Source organism: Trichogramma pretiosum, unplaced genomic scaffold, assembly GCF_000599845.2.
Source record: "Trichogramma pretiosum strain Unisexual culture from Peru unplaced genomic scaffold, Tpre_2.0 scaffold7, whole genome shotgun sequence".
Taxonomy (NCBI): domain Eukaryota; kingdom Metazoa; phylum Arthropoda; class Insecta; order Hymenoptera; family Trichogrammatidae; genus Trichogramma; species Trichogramma pretiosum.
This window is the reverse complement of record NW_019641639.1, coordinates 1,800,283-1,824,239: the sequence shown is the minus strand read 5'-3', so window position 1 is coordinate 1,824,239 and position 23,957 is coordinate 1,800,283. Positions and strand designations below refer to the sequence as shown.

Sequence of the window (23,957 nt, the reverse complement as noted above, 5' to 3'; positions counted from 1 at the left end):
TAAATGTACTTGAAAAAAAGGATGTTGAAAATATTTTAACGTAGAATCCTTTCTATTCTGCAATGACATTTTCAAAATTCTCTAACTCAATCTAACTTGTTCTGTGGTATTAGATCAATTTAAAAATCATAATCAACGATTATGCTTCGTTTCTAAAAAATTATTCATGGGTAATATGCTCAGAAGGTAAATCGACATTATATGTGTACATATGTATTCGCGACAGACTACAATGTACGCGTTGAATAGTGAGGCTCACTATTGTAATTAGTCGTATGATTATATATATATATATTCCAGATCAATCACACAGAGACAATTCTTACCTCTTCTTTGAATTATTGCTAGATCAGGTCTTATTGTTTCTCGAGATTATTGTTGCGTGTTCCCTACCAACCAAATCCGTGTTACAATAGACAAAAAATATCCGCAGTCAGTGTACACAAGCTGGCAGTTGCAAGATTCGATGCGTGCCATTGATATACTGCTTATATTTTTTTACTTTGGGTAATTCAGTTATCATCATTTTTTTTAATTTTTCCACAATGTCTAGCAAGAAAACGTAATTAATTTTCTTCTAGTTTGACTCCATTGCATTATTCACATATAGGCCTCGAACATCATATGAGCACAAGTATTGCATTATAAATTTTAGTGAAATGCCGCTTGGAAGAAAGATTTTGCAGCGGCGTATGAGAAAACTGTAGAATTTGCCAAGTAGTCAAGATGGTAACTACTTAGTACTCGCGTAATAATAATGACTTTCCAGAAAATAACTACATTCGTGTACTGAGCTGCTCACTACAATATATAGTTTTACTCAGTTGGATAGGCATAAACTAAAAAACAACTATAAAAATTCGCTGTGTGAATATCTTAAATTTTCATGCACGGGGATGATAAGAATATAACGGTTGATTTTTATGAATATAACGTTGAGAACGCGAGAAAATACTACGTAGAAACGTTCATGTAAACGTCACTCGAGAATACGAGACCGTACACTATCGCGCAAACGAGGGCAAATATTTCGTTTCTAAGTTACAAGAGAAATACAGAAAATTAATAACGAAAACATAACGCGGAACATGTATGCTCGGTAAATTACGAAATTATTGCACTCGCCAGTTTTGATGAACAGTTCTTTGGCCATTAACTTGTACAGTTATCGACGACTTGCAAGCTGTGAACGCATCGATAATTACTATCTGTTTATGTGCTTAATCATATTTATACTAACAAAAATAAAATGTTTTGCTTGGCCCGTGCAAATCCAGGGTCGAGTGTACATGTTGTAGATAATTATTTCTGGAACTTTTCGTGTTCTCTTTTCCATCGTTGCAGCAGCTTGCCGGCGTTTACTATGTCACGTATGCGTACATCGTTTTTAAGTACAAGAATGCATATTAAATTTGTTGGAAAAAAGTAGTTTGCTATAATGCCATTGCTCAGGGAAACCTATAAAATGCAGCACGAAAATCTGTAAAATACATATCTATGTGAGATCTGGCTTGATTTTTAAAATATGGTACAAAAGTCTAAAAAAAATTCGAAGCTTTGATACAAGCGATACGTTTTAACATTTTTATCTTTTTTTAATATGTTGAACCATGAAATCTCAAGTAACGAGCTGCATTTAATTTTCTTGTGTAACAATCGAAGTGAACGTCGCTTCAATGGCTATGATACCGACCTCATTCCATTTTGCGCGTGTACTTTCAAATTTCTGCCGTAACTTTTGTAGTATAACATTTTAGCAAACAACGCACCGAACACATTTTTTTTAGCATCGTCGGTCATCGCGAATTCTTAAGAAGATGAAAAAATTTCACTCTAATAATATGAGGTGACTGGTCGATTTTTTCATGCACTCATAAGTGCAGCACAGCTGAAAATTCCCATCTTAGACATCGCGTTCAGCTGTGTAATATAAGTCATATACACAGATCGGTTATATTGCGAACGAGTATATATATACACAAACGAAAAAGGAAGGAGAGAAAGAGGGGAACGTCCGCTGAGTGAAGAGTGAAGCGCGCGGTGGGGGCGTAGCTTTGGGGGTGGAAAGAGAGAGAGAGAGGTATGAGTCACTGGCGCGGCTGCAAGCGCTACACAACCGAAGACTATACTCGCACCCGCACAAACTCGGTGCTCCGTGCTCTCTTCAGTCGATCGCGAATCGCCACACCCGAAACATCTTTAAAAAAAAGCCTCTTGGGTTTCTGTATACATATACACAAATATAAATAGATAGGAATTGTAAGTTCCTACTATAAGCACTGCGGAATTTTAGTGTGCCTTCCTATAAAGTAAATAAAGCGAAGAATTCTACGTCAGTGCAAGTGTGTTTTGTTGTTCTGCCAAGTGCGTTAGCAATAAGTGTTCGACGTTCTATTGTTGAATAGAGTATAGCGCCAAGTTCTCCTTTCTTAGGAGTGCATTTTGCTGCATCAGCTGGAACGAGCCAAGAGTGCATCGACCTCCTGCCTTATTTTTCATCTAGACTACTACTAGGGACGGTCAGTGCTATTTACACATACTCTATACTCTGTACTGTGCATTCGAGCGTTCTTGCCACTTTCTTGGGCTTTTTATCTCGTGGATCCAATGCATGAAACTAAGAGCTCGAGAGAATCACTTGGAATGTGTTCGTGTGTGACTGTATGAGTATGTTCACTTGCGTTCTTGTGTGTATCTGCTCTACAGCTGATTTCATCGGCAAAGCTGCAACGAGTTTCGGATAGGCGATCTGATGAATGGAAATGATACGCTTAATTGGTTTTCTGACTAAAGCTTTGAGCAAGATTTGAGACAAGTTGAATATATTTAACTCCTCGATTAAGTTACTATTGGATGTAATAAAACGCAAGAAAAAAAATACTAGAAAAAATTTTGTAAAAAGCCCGATTGATAACATTTTTATTTTTTGGGTTTATGAAAAAAATTTTAAAAATGCCACTTCTTTAGCCGCGATTAACGAATAAATTTTGTTTTGATTATTCAAATCTCACAGTACATTCGATTTATCAAAGAAAAAAATTTGATTGCAAAGCTCTGAAGGCAGTGAGAGTGTAGAAACCCTTCGATGATCTTCTATATACATTGCATGTCATTCAAATATATTCCTTGAGCACGTCGCTATCGTTCGAATTTCCCGCTATGTGTGAACGCGTTCGAGACGCTTAATAACACGTGTGCAAAATGGAAAAAACAAATGATAGTCATCTTCCGCATCGCTGATTGACACGGCCGATTTGCGTCTATGTTATTTTATAATATACAGAAAGACCTACGAGACGGACATGAGTAATGCTAAAATGCGTCTATAGAAAAAAGACCTTGACCACGTATTTATTCACAAGAAAACGTCCGACATTCACGTGAAAATTATATCGGTTTTAATAGCAATACTTAACTGCTGACTGTACATGATTTAAAAAATTACGCTCGCTTCTGATCTACATAGAATTAAATCATCATCATTATATTCTAAATTATTATAACAATGTACTGTTGCAGTTTTATAGCAGCGCTGGAATCGTCTAAAAATACCTCTCTAGAGGTTTTCTCTTCCTTTTTTTTATTTCAACGTATTCTCCGAAAGAATTGAAATTTTTCTGCCTTTCCTGGACATTTTTGCAAACACAATCGATCGTTTCTACGGGGGCTTCGATCTTATCGTTGTTTGCTGCTCGCTGACTACCTCTCGCTTTTTTTCTCTTCTTTTCCTACAATGCTTTCACCTACAGATATACAAACTGATAGATTTCACCGCTTTTCGTTGGCCTCTATAAACGTGTGCAGCGGCGAGCATTGAACCAAAAACAAAAACTTGTCGTTGTGATATATCACTGCAACGTATACAAAGTCGCTTTGGCCGTTTTATAATATAATATATAATTTATATATACTTACGGGCGCATAAACGTATACTTTCGTGGCACAATTTATCCTAACATATATATGTTCTGTATGTGCATGGAACTTTCTCGTGATGAAAAAAGGATGCTATACAACAACGAACGACGCGATGCGTTGTTGTTTGAAATACAAATTAATTTATGCAAATTTAAATTAGCTCACACTTGGATGCCTTTCTTAATTTACTCACTCGTGCAGCAAGCTCGTCATGCATAGCCAAGTGCCTTCGCAGCTCTATTGTCATGGATCAATTTTGCGCTTATTTTTTCTTTTCTTTTTAATCGAGGTTTGCTCAAATGCGTTCGCACTGGCGTGCATTTTTTGTTGAATGCGAGACTTTTGACTCTTTGATGAATATTGACAGAAAGAGGAAAAGGTAACGATGTTTTGAATCGAAGCTTTCGCGTCAGTAATTTTTCAGGCTGCAAATATTTTTGTTTTAACACCGCGGGCGCGAAACACGGGGTTTTTAGCCTTAAAGCGTCAGAAAACCCTAGTTTCTCGCAAGCAGGGTTAAAAAATATCGTTTGCAACTAGTCCGCGAGGAAGTTGACTCACCGAGGAGTCTTTGCACCCTCGCTACGCTCGGGTGAAAACAACTCCTGGATGAGTCAACTGCTTCGCGCACTTGTTACAAAATATACTATTATTAATTTGGACATTAATTAAATTTTTTTGATGTGTTACCCATCGTCAATGTATCATAAGAATATATTGACGATGTAGTTCGATCCATCAAACATTTACTACTAACTCTGATTATCAGGAAAAGTATATCTTCTTTCTCATTTAAATACACACGCAGACACACGGGCACATGTTCGCGTATTACTTTAAGTAAACCTTTGGTCGACGAGTTGTCTTAAAAATTACTTTTGAGAGAAAAAGAAAAATAAAAGTAGATAGACGTGTACAAAAACCCAAACACGACGGAAGATTGAGATCTATAAAAAGCTCAGAGCACGAATGGAACATGTTGCCAAACGTACAAGCTATGTTTTGCTGACTGATTTCATCGATCTTGCGGCTAAAATATCATATGGATCGCTTAACTTGCAAAGACATATATTTGTTAAACCATCTATATATGCACACATAGAAAATGAAAAAAGTGTCGCCATGAGAGGACACGCCAAAGTCACAAAAATTTCCTCTTATCGATCCTTCTCCGTACGTTTCTTTTCCTCTCGCTCTCTGAAAAGCGGCACGTGTCTCCGTCTCTGAAAAGCATATAAAAAGGCTCTCTCCCTCTTGAATTTCTCTCCAGCAACGAAGAAATGGGGGTTGGGAGCGAATGGAAGATATTTATGAGTGCGAGTGAATATAGAACTCTCGCACGCGTGCTTCGCCTGGTTTTATAAATAACACTTGCGCACGCTGATTTAATGTCTTTCTTCGGCAAATTTACGAATTCGCGAGAAAATATTTACAAAAAGTGCACATGAGAGTTTTCAAGGGACATCTGTCAAGATTATTTGACTAACTACACATAAATTTTAAATAGTTTGAACACTAAAAAAAAGATTCATTATTATATGACTGATATCAGCTAATCGCGTGCGAATTGTTTTTATTCTTCTCCCATATTGCATTTGTCAATGCTAAAACAAACTCGAAACACTTTTTCCTGGTATACTTGCGCGGTATTGCAACTTCAAAAAGACAAGGTATCATTATTACATGTATTTTCCTTTTTTGCCACGTCAAATACGCTTGGATCGATACGGCCTCTAGTGCGAGTCTACGACCTGAGTCACACATAAAATAGGCCCATGTAAGATCGCACACGAACCTACTACTGCTGCTGGAGTAAAGATATATGTACACAGAGGGAAAGGAGGTAATTGCAGCAAGGAAACCTTATTACTATTCGCAAGGGACACGTTTCCTTTCCATTGCTCTCGTATGTTCTTCTTCGCCCTAGGCCCTGCCAAGGAATAACTGGGAAAAAGGATATACAAAAGTATTTCAGAGGGTTGCCTCGTGTAGGCTTCGAGATACGCGAGGCTTATCAAGTCCATGCGTGCGTGAACTGAGCAGAAAACAACTTGTACGAAGAAAAATTAATCCATCCTTTCATTCTTCTATTAAAGTAAAAAACTCCGCGATGTAATTTTTCATATTAATTTGATCCAAATAATAATCATATTAATATGTGCTTAGCAGTGAAGCACAATCAATATGGACCTAGAAACATGTACAAAAAGAAAATAGATCGAAACTATCTCCTGATTAATCATGAATTTCTACATCAACGCGTAGCGGATCGCTTTAGAACGTAGACGTGCCAGCTGCGATCGAAAAAATTATCAGATCGGAACATAAGAAAGTTTGCGGTCGATTAACAGCAAGCAAAGCAATCATTGAAAAAACTTGAAAAAACTTGAAAAAACTTGAAAAAAAGAGCCTGTCAACGCTGCAAAGTACTTAAATTTTGCACAAATTACGATTTATCATCTCGCCCGCAAAAAACGAGAAAGTTTAGCAATTTCGCACTCGCGCTCCTAAAAGAACTCGATCGATTTCCGCATATGCGCGCACTCGCATTCAACTTTGATTAAATGAATTTTCTTGAGGTCTCAAATTTGTTTTCGATGACAATGACCTACGACGAGTAAGAAGTTGTCAGTAATTTGGTCGAATTAATTTCTCTATTGGAACTAAAAAGCCCGCATTATCATATTCCTGCAAAAGTCTTGTCCTCCAAGATGGCTCAAACTTTCCTTTATTCCTGCTTTTCACTGCAGAGAAAAGACGCGCACAAGTGTGCCTGAAACACGCACATTTCACGCTATGCGCACTGCATATAGTCGCATCTTCCTAAATAAAGGAGTCATGTGTACATCAGGCATACATATAAACATAAAGAAATTCAATATTTCCGTGTAATTTAATATAAAAGCCATATAGCTGAAGTGACCAAGGTGAAAAAGAGACGCTCGCTTGCTTTTATAAAGTAAGCAACTCAAATAAAATGAAAGAACGACGGATAACTCTCAAACACATGGTGCTGGTCCATATATTGTTTTTATGCGTATGATTGTCTTACCTCCTTGAATTTCTTCCTACTTTGTTGCTGTTGTACTCTAGACGAGTGAGGGACTTTCGCTCTACATTATCTGTGTATACTCGCTATTATATTATGGTCTAGCTACGCCTGAAGCAAGCCTTTTCTATTTTAGACTCACGTGTTCGCGTAACGCTTGTCGACTGCTGGGTCGACCAGAACGGTCGACGCTCTGCCTGGTTGCATACTTTTTTTCCACTTATGCGTAAAACTGTATCCAATTCAGAACCAAATTATTAATTTTTTTGATAATTTGAGATTGATCAGTCGTCTCATTTAAAACGCTCTTCTATCGAACCTATCGGTGCACTTGAGTGCCCTTATCCACTATCAATTCATCTTTTTAATAATTTTTTTTTACGATTTAGGCATCCATCTTACTAGCTTAAATTTAAAACTTGATCATTGTTAAACATTTTTTGTTCAATTCAAGCACTTTTAAGTATTTAAATTGTGCATACAATCACAAGATACCCAAGTTACTTTAAAAGAAAAATTTCATGTGCATTGAATCCTTTTTAATTTTAGTTGGTGCACATAATCATCACAGAACGATGAAAAATACATTTCTGCTTCGAATTTTATACTTATTCAAAAAGTTTGATAAAATTTAAAACCACAATTCAAACTTACCACGGGTTTACCTAATTTTCTTTTACATATTTAAACGCATATACTTTTTTCCTTGTTTCAAAGTAAATATAACCCACTTATTAATTCTAAATTAATGATCGCTTACGCGTTGTATTTCGATTCCATTAACAAATGATTGAAATTTTAGTGTTGTATGAATTTTCTTATAATTAGCCGTTAACAAAATACTATCAAAATTTGTTGCAGTAGACAACTTTGGGATTCGTTTTAACATTTACTTAGAAATTACTTATTAATCATCTTGTTAAATAATTAATTTTGATTTTTACATTATAATTTGTTATTCTGAAATGATCAAAAAGCCGACGAACATGTTTTAAAAGTTGATTATATCAAGATTCAAAATGTGAATGCAGTTTGTGATATTAATTAAAGATTGGACCGAGCTATCTCATGTATAAAAACATACCCCAATTAAACACATGGCTATGTAATTCACGACAATGAAATGACACTCGAGAAAGCGAAGAAGCAAATAGTAAAGCTTCGTTCGCGCTGGCTTATCTATTTGATATGTATAATATAAATACGGGTGGCGTCAAGCAAACTCAGCACTCAGCTCACGCGAACGCGTGTCGTATGACGATAATAGGGCTGGGGGTATAAATTAATGTCGACTTCGAGGGAGGGTCACCGAGTGAGCAAAGCCAGGGAAAAAGCACGAATCCACGTACGTGTATGAGACCGGCAGACTATTGGGGCGCAATCAAACAGACGGACGGCTATCCACCACGCAGTGGATTAGTCAGTCGGCACGCGCGAAGAAGTGAAGTCATCGCGTTGCTAGGGTAAAAATATAACGTTGTTCCATCTGCTTTGTAATATTGAGGATATAGAGAAGCAAGTCCAGAAAAACATTACGACGCTTCGCATCACTGTTTCAGTCTTGTGGAATCGCACAATTTTTTTTACTGAATTATCGCAAAACTCTTACTTTATAGCCTTAACTTTTTTCAACTGAAAAAACATTGGTCAAAGCCTTATTAAAGTGACGATAATATGACATCGAGTCACGCTGAAGGTATTGAAGCGGATCCAAAATGTATAATCCAACTGATGAGCTCGAATGGGTCTCGCCGGCTGCGTGGCGCATGCGTTTACAGCGCAGCAGATTGATATAATCCATTCGGTTGTCAAAGCAACGTCAGCATGCATTGACGTTTCGTATACATAATATCAGATTCGTTCGTGCAAGTTCAATAATATATATGGTGCGGGATTACTAATCATGGATCAGCTTTTCATTGTGCTTTAAAGCATAAAAAGGTGGATCTGAGTCGTTAGATGGATGATGCTGAAATAAACGATAGAAGCTATACTCGTCTATTCTGGCCCTTGTACCTTAAAGTAGAGAAAATATATAGATGTTTTCCATTGCAATATCGATTTCCAAAAAATTGACTTGAATCGTTTTGTCTTTTTACCACAGATATGTAATACAATGACTAGTGTCAAATTTCACAATTTCGGTACATCGATCGATCTACGTGTTATCGTTTAAGGATTTGCTTGGGCGTGTATAAATTCGCCTACTCGATTTACTTTGGGTGTTTACATCCGACATACGCTGTTATTACTGAGATTTTGTAGACATTGTGCAGTGCTACTTTCGAATCACTTGCTTTGATATAGATGAAGTTAAAAACGTTGGCCAAAATTTTAACCATTTAAACGCGCAATTCATCATATTGCATTGAAGCTTTGATTTACCGAAATCCTCTTAGCGGTCATAAGACGCAATCTTACAATACAAGTTATACGGGACTGCACATAGCGCACAACCCTCTTAGACTTAAATTTTTAAACCTATCATCTGCTTGAAATATTCGGCCGACATGTTCACTCACGTCACCCTCATCACTCACTGCTTTTAATCAAGTTTCTGATTTCCCTTTCAAATTATCAAATGATATGTGACATAATTTTTCGGATAATGCTTGCAAATAAAATCGAAATTGCTTATCGCGCGAAAAAAATATAAATAGAAGCCATCGTTTGCTTTTATAAAAATTTCTTCTGCATTTGAAAAAAAGAAGAATTGTTTTATCGCATGACTCGAATGAAATTATATCGAATCATCCGTATTAAGGGAATAACGATGCTTGCAGCAGAAGCTTTTTAATCTGACTGAAATAACGAAGAAAATCTTCAGCTTTAAGATTTTCAGATAGATTGTCTTCTCTTATTTACTTGATTATTTTCATATCGATCTTTTACTCATACGTAATTGAACAACGCTTCGGAAAAGATTGTATATCCTGTAAAAATTGAATAACAATTGCATAGCTCGTGATATGGATAAGCTCTTCGAATCCAATTTGATCACTTTGAAATGTGTACATTATAACTGACAGACACCCTATCTAACCCTTGAAATATTATTACATTATATATAAAATAAATAATATATAATGATACATTCATATGAATTCAATGCATAAATATATGGATACGGAAAGTCGGCACAGCTTTTTCAGCTTTATTACACGTATGAGATCGCATATCTGTCTGTGGTATTTCGCATTGGAAAAAGCAAAAAGAGGAGGAGGAAGTTGCGTCAGTAATAAATCAAAGTCTGAACACGCGTAGCGCTACTGTTGATCCTACGTGCGCAAAAGTACGCGCGGACGCTCGAGGTTTTCTGGTGTACGCGCCACGAATCTAGAATCAAGCCCGTTGCGCTCTTGGGAGGGCTGTGCAGCTGTAGGCTCCAGGTGAAAAGTCACCCGGCATTTTGTCTTTTCGAATGCCAATGGCGAAGGCAACATTCTGTCAAAGACAACCTTAAAGCATAAAAACAATATGAAGATGAATAGTTTTATTAAAAAGATTTATCAATTTACTTTACGCATTATTTACTAATTGTCAAATACTGAAAGAATTTAAAAATTTCTTCATTTTTTCAATTTAATGGCTCTTCTACTACCATGCGAATCGATCGATTGTTATTCTTTTTACGTAAATTCTCGGTAACGGATTTTTCACGGTAAACTATAAAATGCGAGTGTGAAATATTAAATAGTACTCCTCTCTCGACCCCAATCATGAAATTTATGCACGGCACATTCTTTATGCAATTACTTACAGCAAACAGGTGCCATTAACGGTGCTCCCGTGCTAAAATACCGAAAACTTCCAAAAAGGTCATTGCCATCCTGTTGTATAAGTAAGTCGTAAATTAATTTTTTTTCTGAATCGAATGCTAGAAGTAAGAAACAATACATAAAAGATATAAAGCATTGAAAGATGTTTTGTGCAACAAACGTGGAGGTTGAATTGAATAATTTCATTTTAACTCTGGTTCCTTCAAATAAAAGTTACGCTCAAAGTTATAAAAAAATGAACTAGAACGCTGTAAGCTTATCCAGAACTTGTAAGATATATCGTATCAAACATTTTATGATACAAGAAAGGCGTAAAACATGCTTCTTTGGGATCTGGTAGGCATTGCAAGCGCGGTATTGCGAGTCTCTTATGTTACAAACACCGGCTGTTCTCTCTTTTCTTCTCAAGATAGTACACGACTACTATTAAATATCTTATTTATATCTCGCTACTCTTCATGTAATATCATGAATCTAAATTGCTGACGCTCACGACGTTGTAAAAATTCTTATGAATTGTGCAGAGGCCAAAGCTTTCCAAAAATGGCTTTCGTGGGTTATTTTTTTGTGCACCATCTAGCTTACCAAGATAAAATTGCAAATGTTAAAAACCAATAAAGCTTGAAAAATTCAGAAGTTAAAGCGCCAAGCGTTTAAATATCAGATACTACCCATCCCTAATTTCATTTATCTGAGGCAAATTCATGTAGCATTCGCCAAAATTGAGGAAACTTTTCTACATGGCAATCTTAGTAAATGCTAAATATCGCGAGTGATCTCTCGTTACGATTGTCGACTTTTTTATTTACAACTTTCAGGCAGGTTCGTGATTAATGCAGATTTCAAGTTGAGCCATCAGTGATAAAGGTGATGCATAAGTACTTACGATGAAGTTCGCTTTTTTGGAGAGGTTTTCATTCTCTTTTCTCATCCGTTTTCTAACGCTATCTTTTTATTGAATAGATAAATTTGTAGCAAACATTTTAAATTAAAATTAAATTAAATAATAAAAATGTTGACGTATTAGGCAATTGAAAACAAAGAAAACTCTTCAAACAGGTTTGTTATTTTTTTGTTTCGAGTTGGAGATTCAGGTTTACGAGCAATTGGCGTTATTTAAAAAACGTCAAGTAAAGCTTATCGAGTGGCACGACGAAATTTCACAATGAAACGAATTCGTCGAGCTCTTCGAACTTGAGTACACACTTTATTTTGCTCGCGCCAGATCTGTATATGGAGACACATTTATTTTCCGAACGTCATTTTTAGCAGCAAGTACAGCGCATACACAAGCTCGACGACAAGCTGTCGACACAAGCTTTCAAAAACAGTATTTCTACGGCTCATCGCGATATTGCTACTTCCACCATAGCAGCCTCTTCTTAGACCTTCACACAAACTGGTTTACCAAAATCCAAAATGCGCGCGTATGTATGTGTCAGACAAAGTAATCAACTTACTCGACCTGATGAGACGACGAATCCTTGAATATAGATCTCGCGAACATCCTTTGCGGATTTCCTTGCGATTACCCATTAATCTGTGCGTTAATATTGTACTATGGATGGGCAACAAAAAAATTGAACGAGTTTGTAAATGCACTTTTTTGTTTTAAGATTAAGTAGTAGTCTTAAGGTGGTTAAAAGAAAACAATTAAAAGTAAATAGAATAGAACAAACAATTATTCTTCTTCCAAAAAAATTAAATTAAACTAAATAAGTATGAAATAATAAATTCATTTATTTAAACAATGGCTCATACAACGAAAAAAATATTAAATAGCTTATTCATCTTTTTATACGAATGTACAGTTTTTTGTTTTTTACTGAGAGACAATCTATATTTGATGTGTATAAATATTAAAGCAACCGCTTGGCATGTCAGACATTAATTTAAATTTATTCAACATGTGTAATAAAATAAAATCTTTACACGGAATAATAAAGAAAATTTGTTATTGCAGGTGATAGCAACTCGGCAAGCGAAGCACTCGTTGGCTGGGCAAAGCAGAACTTGAGCGAGGATAATATCTCGGTGATCGTAGTTTTTCTCACATCACCAGCTGAGATAGCCGCCAAAGGTTATTTTGTCGCTGCGAGTAATAGCCGGGAACCGGTCAGTATGGATCAGTCCGGGGGCATGGAGCACGAGTCTCAGCAACCCTTTGTTGACTACGGGTTCGCCAAGACGCCGATCCAGGCTCAGCCGAACGGCTCTGCGGAAGTCTTCAACGGTTCTCTCCTCGAGTCTGTCAATGGTTTGCATAGACCGAAACCACCCAAGTACAACGACGAAGACGATGACGAAGATGACGAGGAAGACGAAGAGGACGATGAAGATGACGACGATCTGGGACCGGAGACCAACGTAGACGTTGTGGACGATGTGCAAGAATTCGAAAAATTAGACCAAGCCATGGCTCAAAATTATCCGGATGAATTCATGATCAAAATGCCCACCAAAACTGACGATGTTGCAGAATTTCCTCCAGAGGTTAAAGGTAGGTTTAAAAAATTATTACCATTATATGGTATTTATTTTAGTGAATTAACCCTTTAACGCCCGAATCAACTATTTTTCGATAATTTTCATATGTATTATGTCAACTTGAAATTGTTCAAAAAATTGTTGAGATGACTATTCTAGCTAAAATTTGACGTACTTTTAAATCCCGGTGTCAGAATTGTCGAAAAACATGATTTTCTGATCGTCATGATTTTTTATATGGCCTTTACTCTTGTCTGTTGTTCTTTTTTGATTTGATAATCCACAAAAATTTATAATTGTATAACTCAATAAGTAGAGCTTGTAATTTTTTATAGAAAAGTATTGTTTTTAATATGGTTGATGTTATAACTGTACGCATAGAGGGGATACATTACAAAGGCAGCACGTGTACTTTTAATGAATTGACTTCCACTGACCTTGGCGCTTTCGATGCTCATTTTAAATATATTTTAACTCGATAATTCACGGTGTAATAAGGACGAGTCACAGAGTGACGTCTTGGAATTTCGTGGTACCAGCCGGCATTCTTAGTACGATTTTTTCTCATACATTACAGAAGATATGTCTGCGTTGGTTTTTAAAATTTGTACACTTGCTCGCGAGATGCTTGAAATACTTTTCAACGAGCACAATATAACTTGGTTCTGAATTTAGATATTTTTCAATACATCCGACTTTATAAACAATATTAGTTTTTATCATTACAATATCTTAATGCGCAATCGTGCTGTAAATATAAGTTTAAATTACAAAGCTAGCAAAGCGTAGCCGGTTTTGCATCTCGTTGATTCGAAACCTAATTTTTAAATATTGCGTATCGATCGCAAAATGATAATTGATAACGCATGCACAGCGAGCTGCGCTAAAAAATACGTCAAGTTCGTTCGCAGAGTTTAGCAATTTATACACGGCGTGCACATAAGTTTATTCGCTTCTCTCGAACTTTCCAAGATGTTTGCGAATTCTACGTTTTCGCTTCTCCTCTGTTTTTGTATGGCATTCCTCGCCGTGCGCACGCGACACCCGGAATAGCTTTTCTCGATTTACCCCGACGACGAGGCTCTTTCGCCGCTGATGCCTCTGGTGGAGACGAAAAAAACCTTTGTAAACTCGCGTAACTCGCGTAATTCGCCTTTACATACTCGCGCGTCGTATCGCGCTCGAGAGACGTGGAAAGGAAGGTACGGCTCGAAGGAAATGTAAAAAATTCGTAGACGTTATAACGGCGAGGGCAAATCAAAATGAGAATTCAAATTTATTTCTTCTATTGTAACTTTTTAATACTATCTTTCGACATTCGTTACGTAAGGAAACAACACGAAAGAATTGCACAACAGTTGGCCAAGTTTTGGTTCAATCTGCGCACTTTCATCGTTAAAAATTCTCGAGCCTACTTTGAGAGTGTACCAAGGTGTTACGTCGCGTTAGTGTAATTTCTATTTCGTCCAGTAGCATTCGCACACATGCAGCGTCCGGAGATAGCGTGGCGCACCACCAGAAGCCAGCGTAAAACTATCGTAACGCGTATAGGTATCGTAATTTACAAAACCGGCGGGGCACACGTTACGAGTTCAATGCGGAAAAATAGATTCAAAGCCGAGATAACGAGGGCTTTGATGGACGCTAATGAAAGAGCCGGTGGATCAATGAGAGCGAGGCTAGTTGAGTCACGCTTGTCGCCGATATTACTTAGCTGCAGATATACATGCGTTTCGTACGACTTACAACAGCAGCACGTGTATCTGCGTGGATCAGAATTTCCCGGTCCTTTTGGAACTAACAGGCAATCGAGACTTTTGTACAGATTTGATCGTCAATTTTGTCCGATTCGAGCTCCCTTTATCCGTACGCTTATGAGGTAAATTTGGCTTCGGTACCGTTGCCTTGCCATATGAATATTTTCTCTAATAAAAGCCAATTTCGAGGCCAAGTATTAAAAACTATAACTAAGTGCTCGCATTTTTCGACACGCCTCGATGATCATTTCGGTGAGAAGAAAAAAACTACCGTACATGTGCGCGCAATAGCTTGACGAAGATGAGCGGCATATCTTGGTGCACTCACGCGTTTCAAGAGCGCACTTATTTCAATTTATTATTTATGCACCCGAAGAAATATAATATTAGCCTCTCTATCGACACGATATAACTTATTAATCGTTCGAACGTAGCTGTTTTAATTAAAATACTCAACTTTTTTTATCTCTAAATGCAGTTTAATAATCCAACGGTCGAAAAACGAATATCAGGAAGAGCGCAAAATCCACGTACTCGAACATTTATCAATCAATCCAATTCGAATTCGTATAATAAAAAAAGAATACATTATTTTTGACGAGACAATCAAGTTTCATGTACACATTCTTAATAGCCACCTCATTACCAGATCTTACGCGAGAACATGGACGAGTTGCTCGCGCAACCGAATATAAAAAGCGAAACGATGGCGAGCACGTAACATTCCTCAGTTAACCGTCGTTAAGGTCTGCATTAGAGACCGGCGCCTACCTTCTTACATGGCATACCCGGTGACGGGTATACGTGGCTCAGGCTACAAGAAAAAAAGTCCAGTAAGCGCTCGTGATTCATTAACAATTAATTCTCTGCGTGTCGCGGCTGCTGCTGCTGCTGCTACTGCCACCAATACCGGCTTCCGATGCATACGTTGCAATTTATGAGCTGACAGAGATAAGCCTCGAAATGTATACGACTTGCAACTGATATTGAGCGCGTAGGACGCTTTTCTAGAATTCTCGCATTCGCTTAAAATCCGGTCCACTTGTCTTTTTGCCGTTAGATTGGCGTGTATATATTTGCACCGTCTAGCTATATGATCTGACCTTATAACATGCAATATGTAACATAAAAGCAGGCTTTATAGCGCGTGGGTGTGTACATGCACAACTGATTCTCATATGTATGTACATAATGTACGTCTGTGCTAACTAAGCGCCTTCGTGTGCGTGTCTTCGAAGTCGCTGAACTTCCTGCACTGATTGTCTTCAGTATCTAAGACTACTGCACCGATTCACCTGGGCGTGCATGCTCACACACACACACACACACACACACCTACACACACATAGCTCGAGCGGTAATCAGACCATAAGACTTGTGAATAGCTGCTTTTTAGTACGACGTGCGCGATTACGCGTATACCTATATGCAGCTCAGTCAGACTTGTACATATGCGGTGCCGATGCTGCATTGAGCAGAAGCAGGTAGATATAGGTTCGCTCCGACGATTAATTGCCAATGGCACTGCTTCGCATCGCGTCTATTTCATAATTCAAAAGGTACCGCTTTGCCGCCACGATATGCGCTAAATATGCGCTTAGCACATTCGATTTATTGTTCGATTGTTTCGCCAAGTTCCTTTTGTGATAATGTAAACAGCTGGCGATTCAATCGGTATATAAAGCAATTGCGGCGAGCTTTAGCTTCGAAGCACAAGCTTAGCTACGGTAAAAAGCTTCGTGAATAACAGAGCCAATTTTAAAAAGAAAAAAAAACATCAAACTTAGTTTCGCGATGATTATTGAAGCGCAGAAAAACACTCGTGCTTACAAATATAGCGCATTAATAGCGGATGTCCGGGCGATTTGTTTCCTTATAAAACCTACTTTTACAATAACACGTATATGTAAAATCGTTAAAGCACAGTTCGAAGCAAAAAAGCTAAGGTGTTAAAGACTCGTTTATAAAAGACTTGTATAAGAGCACACATAGTTGCGCGAATAGCTCTAAATGTACAATAAAAATGAATGAAGCTGAAGCTTTAGCCCGAGGTCAAATATCTTTCCTACAAGCAAAGCTCAATGTATATTCACAGATATAGATGCAACGGGTGTGTGCTTCGCAAGAGCCTTTCAGCATTAGGCTCCGAACGCTCTTCTGTGTGTATATGATAATGTATGCTTTTAGAATTGCGCTCAGTTACAACACAGTTTCGCTTTTTCTTCTCGGCTAAATTCTCTCTCTGCTCGTTTCTTCTGCTAGCTGACGAGGAACTTGGTGCCTATGTACACAGTTTCAAGCGCGTTGATTCATTCCCCATATACACAAGGCAGGCAGCAGAGGCAACATCAGTCCGGCTGATGCACTCACCTCCTCGCCCGAGTCTCTCGTTTCCGTCCTAGGCCGCTGCGTCGAGCTTACGCTGTTATTGCTATAAGCAAACATTATTATATATACACAGAGCTATTTTCGGATAGATTGCACGCGACGACAGAGAAGACTTGTGCGGTTTATAAGCATCTCCCTCTCCCTCTCTCTTGATCTGGATGATCGGGTTATTGCATTATTGCGTTATTTCGTTCAGTACATTATCCGCTAAATCCGCGCAGCATAATTTCTTTTCAAGTTTTCCATTGTTTTTACTAGAAATCGGAAAAATGCATCAGAGTTACGAAAGAAATCCTGCCAGCATTCAACGCAGTAGAAAGAGAGAAAGAGAGATTATACTCTCGCCTTATTGCATTTGTCGGAGTTGTCTTATCGCTCGACGTTTTCAAAATAAATTGATAAGACTCGAAATGCGTAGATCTCTGGTGGAGTAAAGCGTTTACGTCATAAAAAATGGCTGAAAAAGCAAAACAAGGATGTAAGGACGAATTCGAACGTGGCGCTCGCGTTCAATTGAATCAGTGACTCTAAGGTAGTAGACTCGAGCACACCCATACACATACAACGAGTGCGATTGTGCAGTCGCACCGTGGCACGTTTGCGCATAGAAGCGAGAAGCCGGCTTCGGGCTTGCTAGCGTGCAAAAGTGTGCGTATATATTATGCACGTAAAGAGAGAGCGAGAGAGAGAGAGAGAGAGAGAGCAGCACCGGCTATGCGAGCTGTGGCGGCGCTGGCGCGTGCGTTTCTACTTTGCTAAAGTCTCGCCTTCCGGCCAACGCACAAGATTCGCTTATAATACATGACGGACTATGCACGGAGCACGAATGAGTATATCCATACGTGCAAGTGTGTGTGCGCGCTAAAGTCCCAGTCGGCAGTCGCCTGTTGGAATACGCACACACCGTCACACGACTTGGCGAGCTGCTGCTGCTACTACCTATATAGACCTATACAGACCTATATACATATGAGCTATGAGCGAAGGCGTGTAGTCCGTGTGTAAGTAACTTACACGGCTCTCAACGCGCGTGTATAGCATCGGCATCGGCGGGCGCACACAACACACCGACACACATTGCCTGCCTACGGGCTTCGTCTCGGCGTAGGGACTGTGTGTAGCTTCGACGATTCGAGTACATGTGCGAGCGAGCTTTGTGTGAGTGCGCGCGAACGTGTATGCGTGCGAGACTCCGTGCTCCGTCTCGCGCTCTCACCGACAGTTGGTCTCGACTCGTCGAGCAAGCCGCGCTCCGACTTCCTCGCACGATATTATAAATACAATAATATACAGTAGTACGCGTACAGAGAGCACACGCGAGTCTCTTACGAACCTACATCAAATCGTACATTTCGTCTTATCCTGTATTAGAAAAAAAAAACCAAGCCGTAAGAGAGTCAGGCTCGATGTGCGACCGATTGCGCGCCCAAATTTTTCCCAAGCGCAGACTTTTCTTCGGCAACAAGTGTATGTGATCCATTGATCAGTGCGCAAACGCATAAACCCATCTACATCGACGGCATTTTAAAAGTCCACTAACCGTATCTTTTTGCCTTGTGAGTGTGTGTCCAAGACTGCTTGCAAGAAAGAAAGAGCGAGAGAGAGAGAGAGAGAGAAAAAGAAAGAAAGAAAGAGAGAGAGAGAGTTTGTACCCGGTGTCCAACAGATACATCTTCCGAGTCCTTGAGATTATTCAGTGTTAGTGCGTGTGTTCTATCAAAGCCAAGAAACGGAGCGAAATTGCTGCAAAATTTACAAGAGGTGTGTACATGGACTTTTCATTATATCGTAGCAACTGCGCTACTATTCGTGCGATCCTCGAACAGTTACTGTTAAAGTATAGCCAAGACAGCCAGAGAGAACGAGAGGGAGCGACGAGGGAGAAAGAGAGAGCATCAGGGCATGGTAAATTTAGATCCAAATCTCGCTGTCCGACTTTGTTACTCGAAGCTCTCAACAGTCTCGAGGAAAGGCAGTTCTCGCGTTCTCGAAAAATCGCGTGCTGCGCTGCCGCCACCACTGCTGTTGCTGCTGGCTGCTGCTAGCTATTGCGGTGTGTGTGCAACGCCGCGTTGCTTTCTTGTATTATAGCGCATTTACTTGCACGTCGTACACCACACACACACAGCTATATAGCTTTTCCTACTTCTTCCTTCCCTTCTCCTTTTTAGGCCTGGCGCACGGCCTCGTGCAGCGGGCAGCCGCACACGCGCGCGCGCCGATCGCACCAGAATACCAACTGTACCGGCACTCGGCAGTCAGCTCAGCCTACCAGCCTCGTCCACTTTCCACCGTGTGTGCGCCAACCTTCTCTACGGCGACTATTCTCTTCTTTTCCTCCTCGCTGTTCTCATTGTCCTAGTTCTTGCGGCCGCTCTGTCTTGTTCGATTCTCCGATGCATTCCAGAGAACCGCAGGGCAGTTTTTTTGACTCGACCATGTCTCATCGCTATGGCTGCACTAACTCTGAAACTTTTTTTCTAACGTCTCTTAACGTCTATTGCTTTTTCTTACACGCAACTTTACAAAAAAAATTGCTCGACTCGTTCTTGCCTTTCTTTGTCTCTCTCTCTCTCTTTCTGTTGCTCGCTCGATTTCTACTATACATTTGTGAATAGTCAGATTAACAATAAGGCCAACGACATATAAGCTATGCGGATGCGCTTCTTTTTTTTAGACCCACTGATTTGAGCAAGCTCTGAATAATATGTAAGAAAATTGTTCTCATCTTTTTCATACTTATTCATCTCGTGGAAAAATAGGAATCACTTACAACCCATATCGTGTACCAATCACACTCTGCTTTCTTTGCTTGATGGTATGCGCCTTTTTCACACCCCCTAACCGGATTAAGCAACGAGTGAGCTTGATTAATCTATTCTTGAATGAGTTGTACGTTTTTTTTGTTGCTACGAGAGCTAATGAACAGTTCAATCACCAGGAAGACGCAGATAAAATTAAACAATCATTGCTTGAGTAGCATGCAATGATCTATTTATAAACTATTGGTTAGATCCATTCGTGTCAACGAGACAAAATAAATTTAATTTATGTAATACTCATTTAATCTATTCATGTAAAAATACGAAACAGTAGATAAGTTATTTTTTATCATAAATTTACTTTTTATCTCAATTCATGTAGGAAGAAAGTAAAATTATTAGTCATTAATAATTTACTTACTTTTTAATATTTCTTTGTAGTTATCCTGATTATGAATCGACCCCCAATAAGAAATTAGTCGTTTTTAGTTTTGAAAATTAGGTACGAACCTGGTATTTTTTCGCAAAGAATTCAGACAACGGATATGCCTTTCGATAAACTTGCAAGGGTAAAGATACACGCTCATCAGACTCTTTGCGATAGAGGCTCGATGCGATAAAAACGCGTTCGCGCTGACACACCGCTTGAAGTCAAATTTCATTCAAATAGTCTAAAAACATTCGATAAATATATTATATAGCTGCGAAGGTAGACATTTATGTTACAATTCATTCGTTTAAATTACCAACACAAGTAATGGTGCATTATTTATATGCTCGTATGAGCACGTATGGCACTAATTTCTTCAGGAGGTGTAAACAGTACTTATTGTCTTTAATGTTTACATCGGTCGATGTTTCATTACAGTTATCAATAAACCAATAAATAGGTGCAAATAGATTATACGTGGATAGTGTATTCATAACATAATTCTTGGCGCGTAATTACTGAAATGAAAAAAGTCATCAAGCACCAAGTTTGGTTCAAAATCACTGATATACCTTCTAGATAGCATCGAATATACGCGGGATTGAAAACGATAGAGGCATTTTTTCAATATTTGAACATCTATGACCAATTTTATAAGTTATTATAAATATCATGTGCTATTTCGTGTTTGACATTAGTAAAACCATTTGAAATTTCTGCTACAATTTTAAACTATTTTTTACTGAACAACCATTGATTTTTGTCATATATTTTATAAAATTAAAAGCGTTGCAAAACATGGTAGTTCATGTGAACATCTACGATTTGCATTAAATATCATAAATTTGAATTGCGATTTTAGTCTGGAAATTTGTCGATGATTTATAGAATCGATTTTCAGGCTCGCTACTCATAAATGTGATTGCCTCTGTTTCTCTTTCGCGCATGAAGACATACACACGTTGTGTAAGTGTGCTTACAAAGACGATTAGACACTTGTTGAACCTATGATAATATCACCCTCCAATATGAAATCCTTTATAAATTCATTTCAACCCCTCCAACTCCCGCAAAGCCTATAAATCATTCCTTGCCACATCTCCCTACTTCAGTTGCATCCCTATGAATGCTACGAGCTATTGTTGTTTGCGTATTTATAAGTGTATAGTCAATTTCATTTTTACGCTCATTTAGTATACATTTGTAAACTTACTATTTGGAAAGATTAACTTATTGTGGACTGAACGATACCGCAGTGCATCCATGCTCTCAATGTAATTTCTCGTAACAACTGAGGCAGACGAGTATACGTTAATTTTCTCATATGCCTCAGTTCTTATGGGAACATACATTAGGAGCACATTAGGAGATAGAGGCTTTTCAATATTGTTTAGTCTTCGATAAAAGTGTAATTCATACATTTTTCGTAACACTTCTTTTTTGCCGAAATTATCTTGAAAAGTTTAAATCATTTGAATAGTCATTTTTTCATACTCCATCTCGAAAAAGATGGATAACTGATAAAAAAAGTACGCGGGTTGCATTTGTCATTTCCTACTGCTTTGAAGTTTCAGTTTTTAAAACTAGATAAACTACCTACGAGAACGTTCATTCCTCTTTTTAGCGCTATCTCTCCTACTCGCGGAAAACAGTGTGCACTAGCCGTATGTTATATGCTCTTAAACATACGCAACAGGCTCGACCCACGTCGTTAGCTATTATAAATCAGATTGCAAACCCAACATCATCGCTCCGGCTTTTGCTGTTGACACACGACACTGCATGTCGTGTATACAGTAGCAATATATTTGAGATCAATTTTTTTCTTTTCACTCTGATTAGCCATTAAGTGTATCTTGGCACGCGCGATTCTGCACAACAAACTTGCCGCAGCGCCCTTGTATGCCTTATTGGGAAAAGGTAACTGCTGATCCGCGAGCTAATTTATCACGACTTTTGACGGAAACGAAGCGTGAAAAATTGCAAATGTCTACCACGCGAGATTGATTTAATGGATTGGCCGAGAAAATTATGCTCAATGAACACGTTCTGCGCTTTCATTCGCATTTGACACTTTGAGCTTTGATAAACTCAGGTATAGTCCGAAGAAGTTTTTTTTTTTACTTTTCGAAGCAGATTCGCAGAACCGACTTTGCTTTCCTCTCGAGAGTCAAGTGGGCAGTGACGATTGACTTTTTCTGTCCATCGAATCTCATAGATTTATTATTTAATAAATGCAAGAAAGTTTCGATTCAAAAAGTCTTTAATTTTCATGGTCCATGGTAGCAATTTTCGTGTGAAAGCGAAATGAAACGAAATTCAATTTCATTTATTTTCCTTGCAGCTTTGGATTTGAGAGTCTTACTCTTATTTTAAAAACAAAACCTTGACGAATCTCCCCCTGTCATTCTATGCGAAGACGTTTTTTTCTCGAAGACGACATAGATTTAGATCAGCCTCGTAGGCTCGGCGTTGATTCGCTGTCTCTGCGATCCGTCACTCTTTAATGCTCTCTAAGCTCACAAGTGCCAAGAAAGCTCATCATTGTTGTTAGGCTGCTCGAGCAGCTCGCAAGCTTAAAGCCAAACTCGTACGCAGGCACGGCTATACGTTAGCCGACAAGGCAAGCAATACGCGGCCGGTAAAATTAGTCTATGGTAAAGTCGGCACGTGCCACGACATGCGACGATTGCAGCCTGCGTTTCTTTCTCTTGCCATCCTCCTCTGCGACGAGCGAGGCGTGAAAGGGTCGTCGCCTTCCGCTTCGCCATGAGATAGACGCTGCAGTTACCTAACGCGCGCGTCCAAGTGCTTGGCGAGCTAGCTCGATCGAGGGCAGAGTAATGGGCTTCGCTGGAAACGCGCAAGTCTTGCTGGCCAGCGGTATTTTGGTATTATGCTTGACTTTTGGTAACCTCGATGACAGCCAAGTTACCTTTAGGCCGATCATTACGACTCTGCTGAAGAAAATAGTGAAACTTCTTGCTTCAGGTAACCAGACGATAACTTTTATATATCCTTTTAAAATCCACTGACTGCATTTAATGATCCTCTTTTGTTCTTGGCTATGTTGTCACTATGCCAATCATTTTTCCGGCTCCCTATCGTCGTATATGAGTAAAATTGTTTTCTTTCGATTTCAATAAAAGAAAATGCATCTGCGTGTCGCAGAAATAATAGATTCGCTCAGTTTTACCCACGGGCACTGGTATTTAACGGTAAATAGAAAGAACTTTTGATCCTCCTCCATATTGAGCCTTTGTTGCCGCGTCCTTTCCATTTTCAGTGCAGATAGCGCATAGCTGGCTGCTGCCAAGCGCTGATGCTGCACTACGCCGTTTGCACGTATATTATTCCCTGCACTTTATAACGGAGTCACTTGGATGA

At 38.8% G+C, this 23,957-nt stretch overlaps 1 protein-coding gene across 1 annotated transcript in view; it reads left to right on the top strand.

Annotated features, from left to right (window-relative positions):
- LOC106647997 (serine-rich adhesin for platelets-like) overlaps nucleotides 1–23,957 on the top strand; it is a 61,760-nt gene that overhangs the window by 29,871 nt on the left and 7,932 nt on the right. Inside the window, exon 8 of the mRNA XM_014364597.2 lies at nucleotides 12,710–13,246. Within this exon, the coding sequence (XP_014220083.1) occupies nucleotides 12,710–13,246 (537 nt within the window). The remainder of the gene's footprint in view (nucleotides 1–12,709; nucleotides 13,247–23,957) is intronic.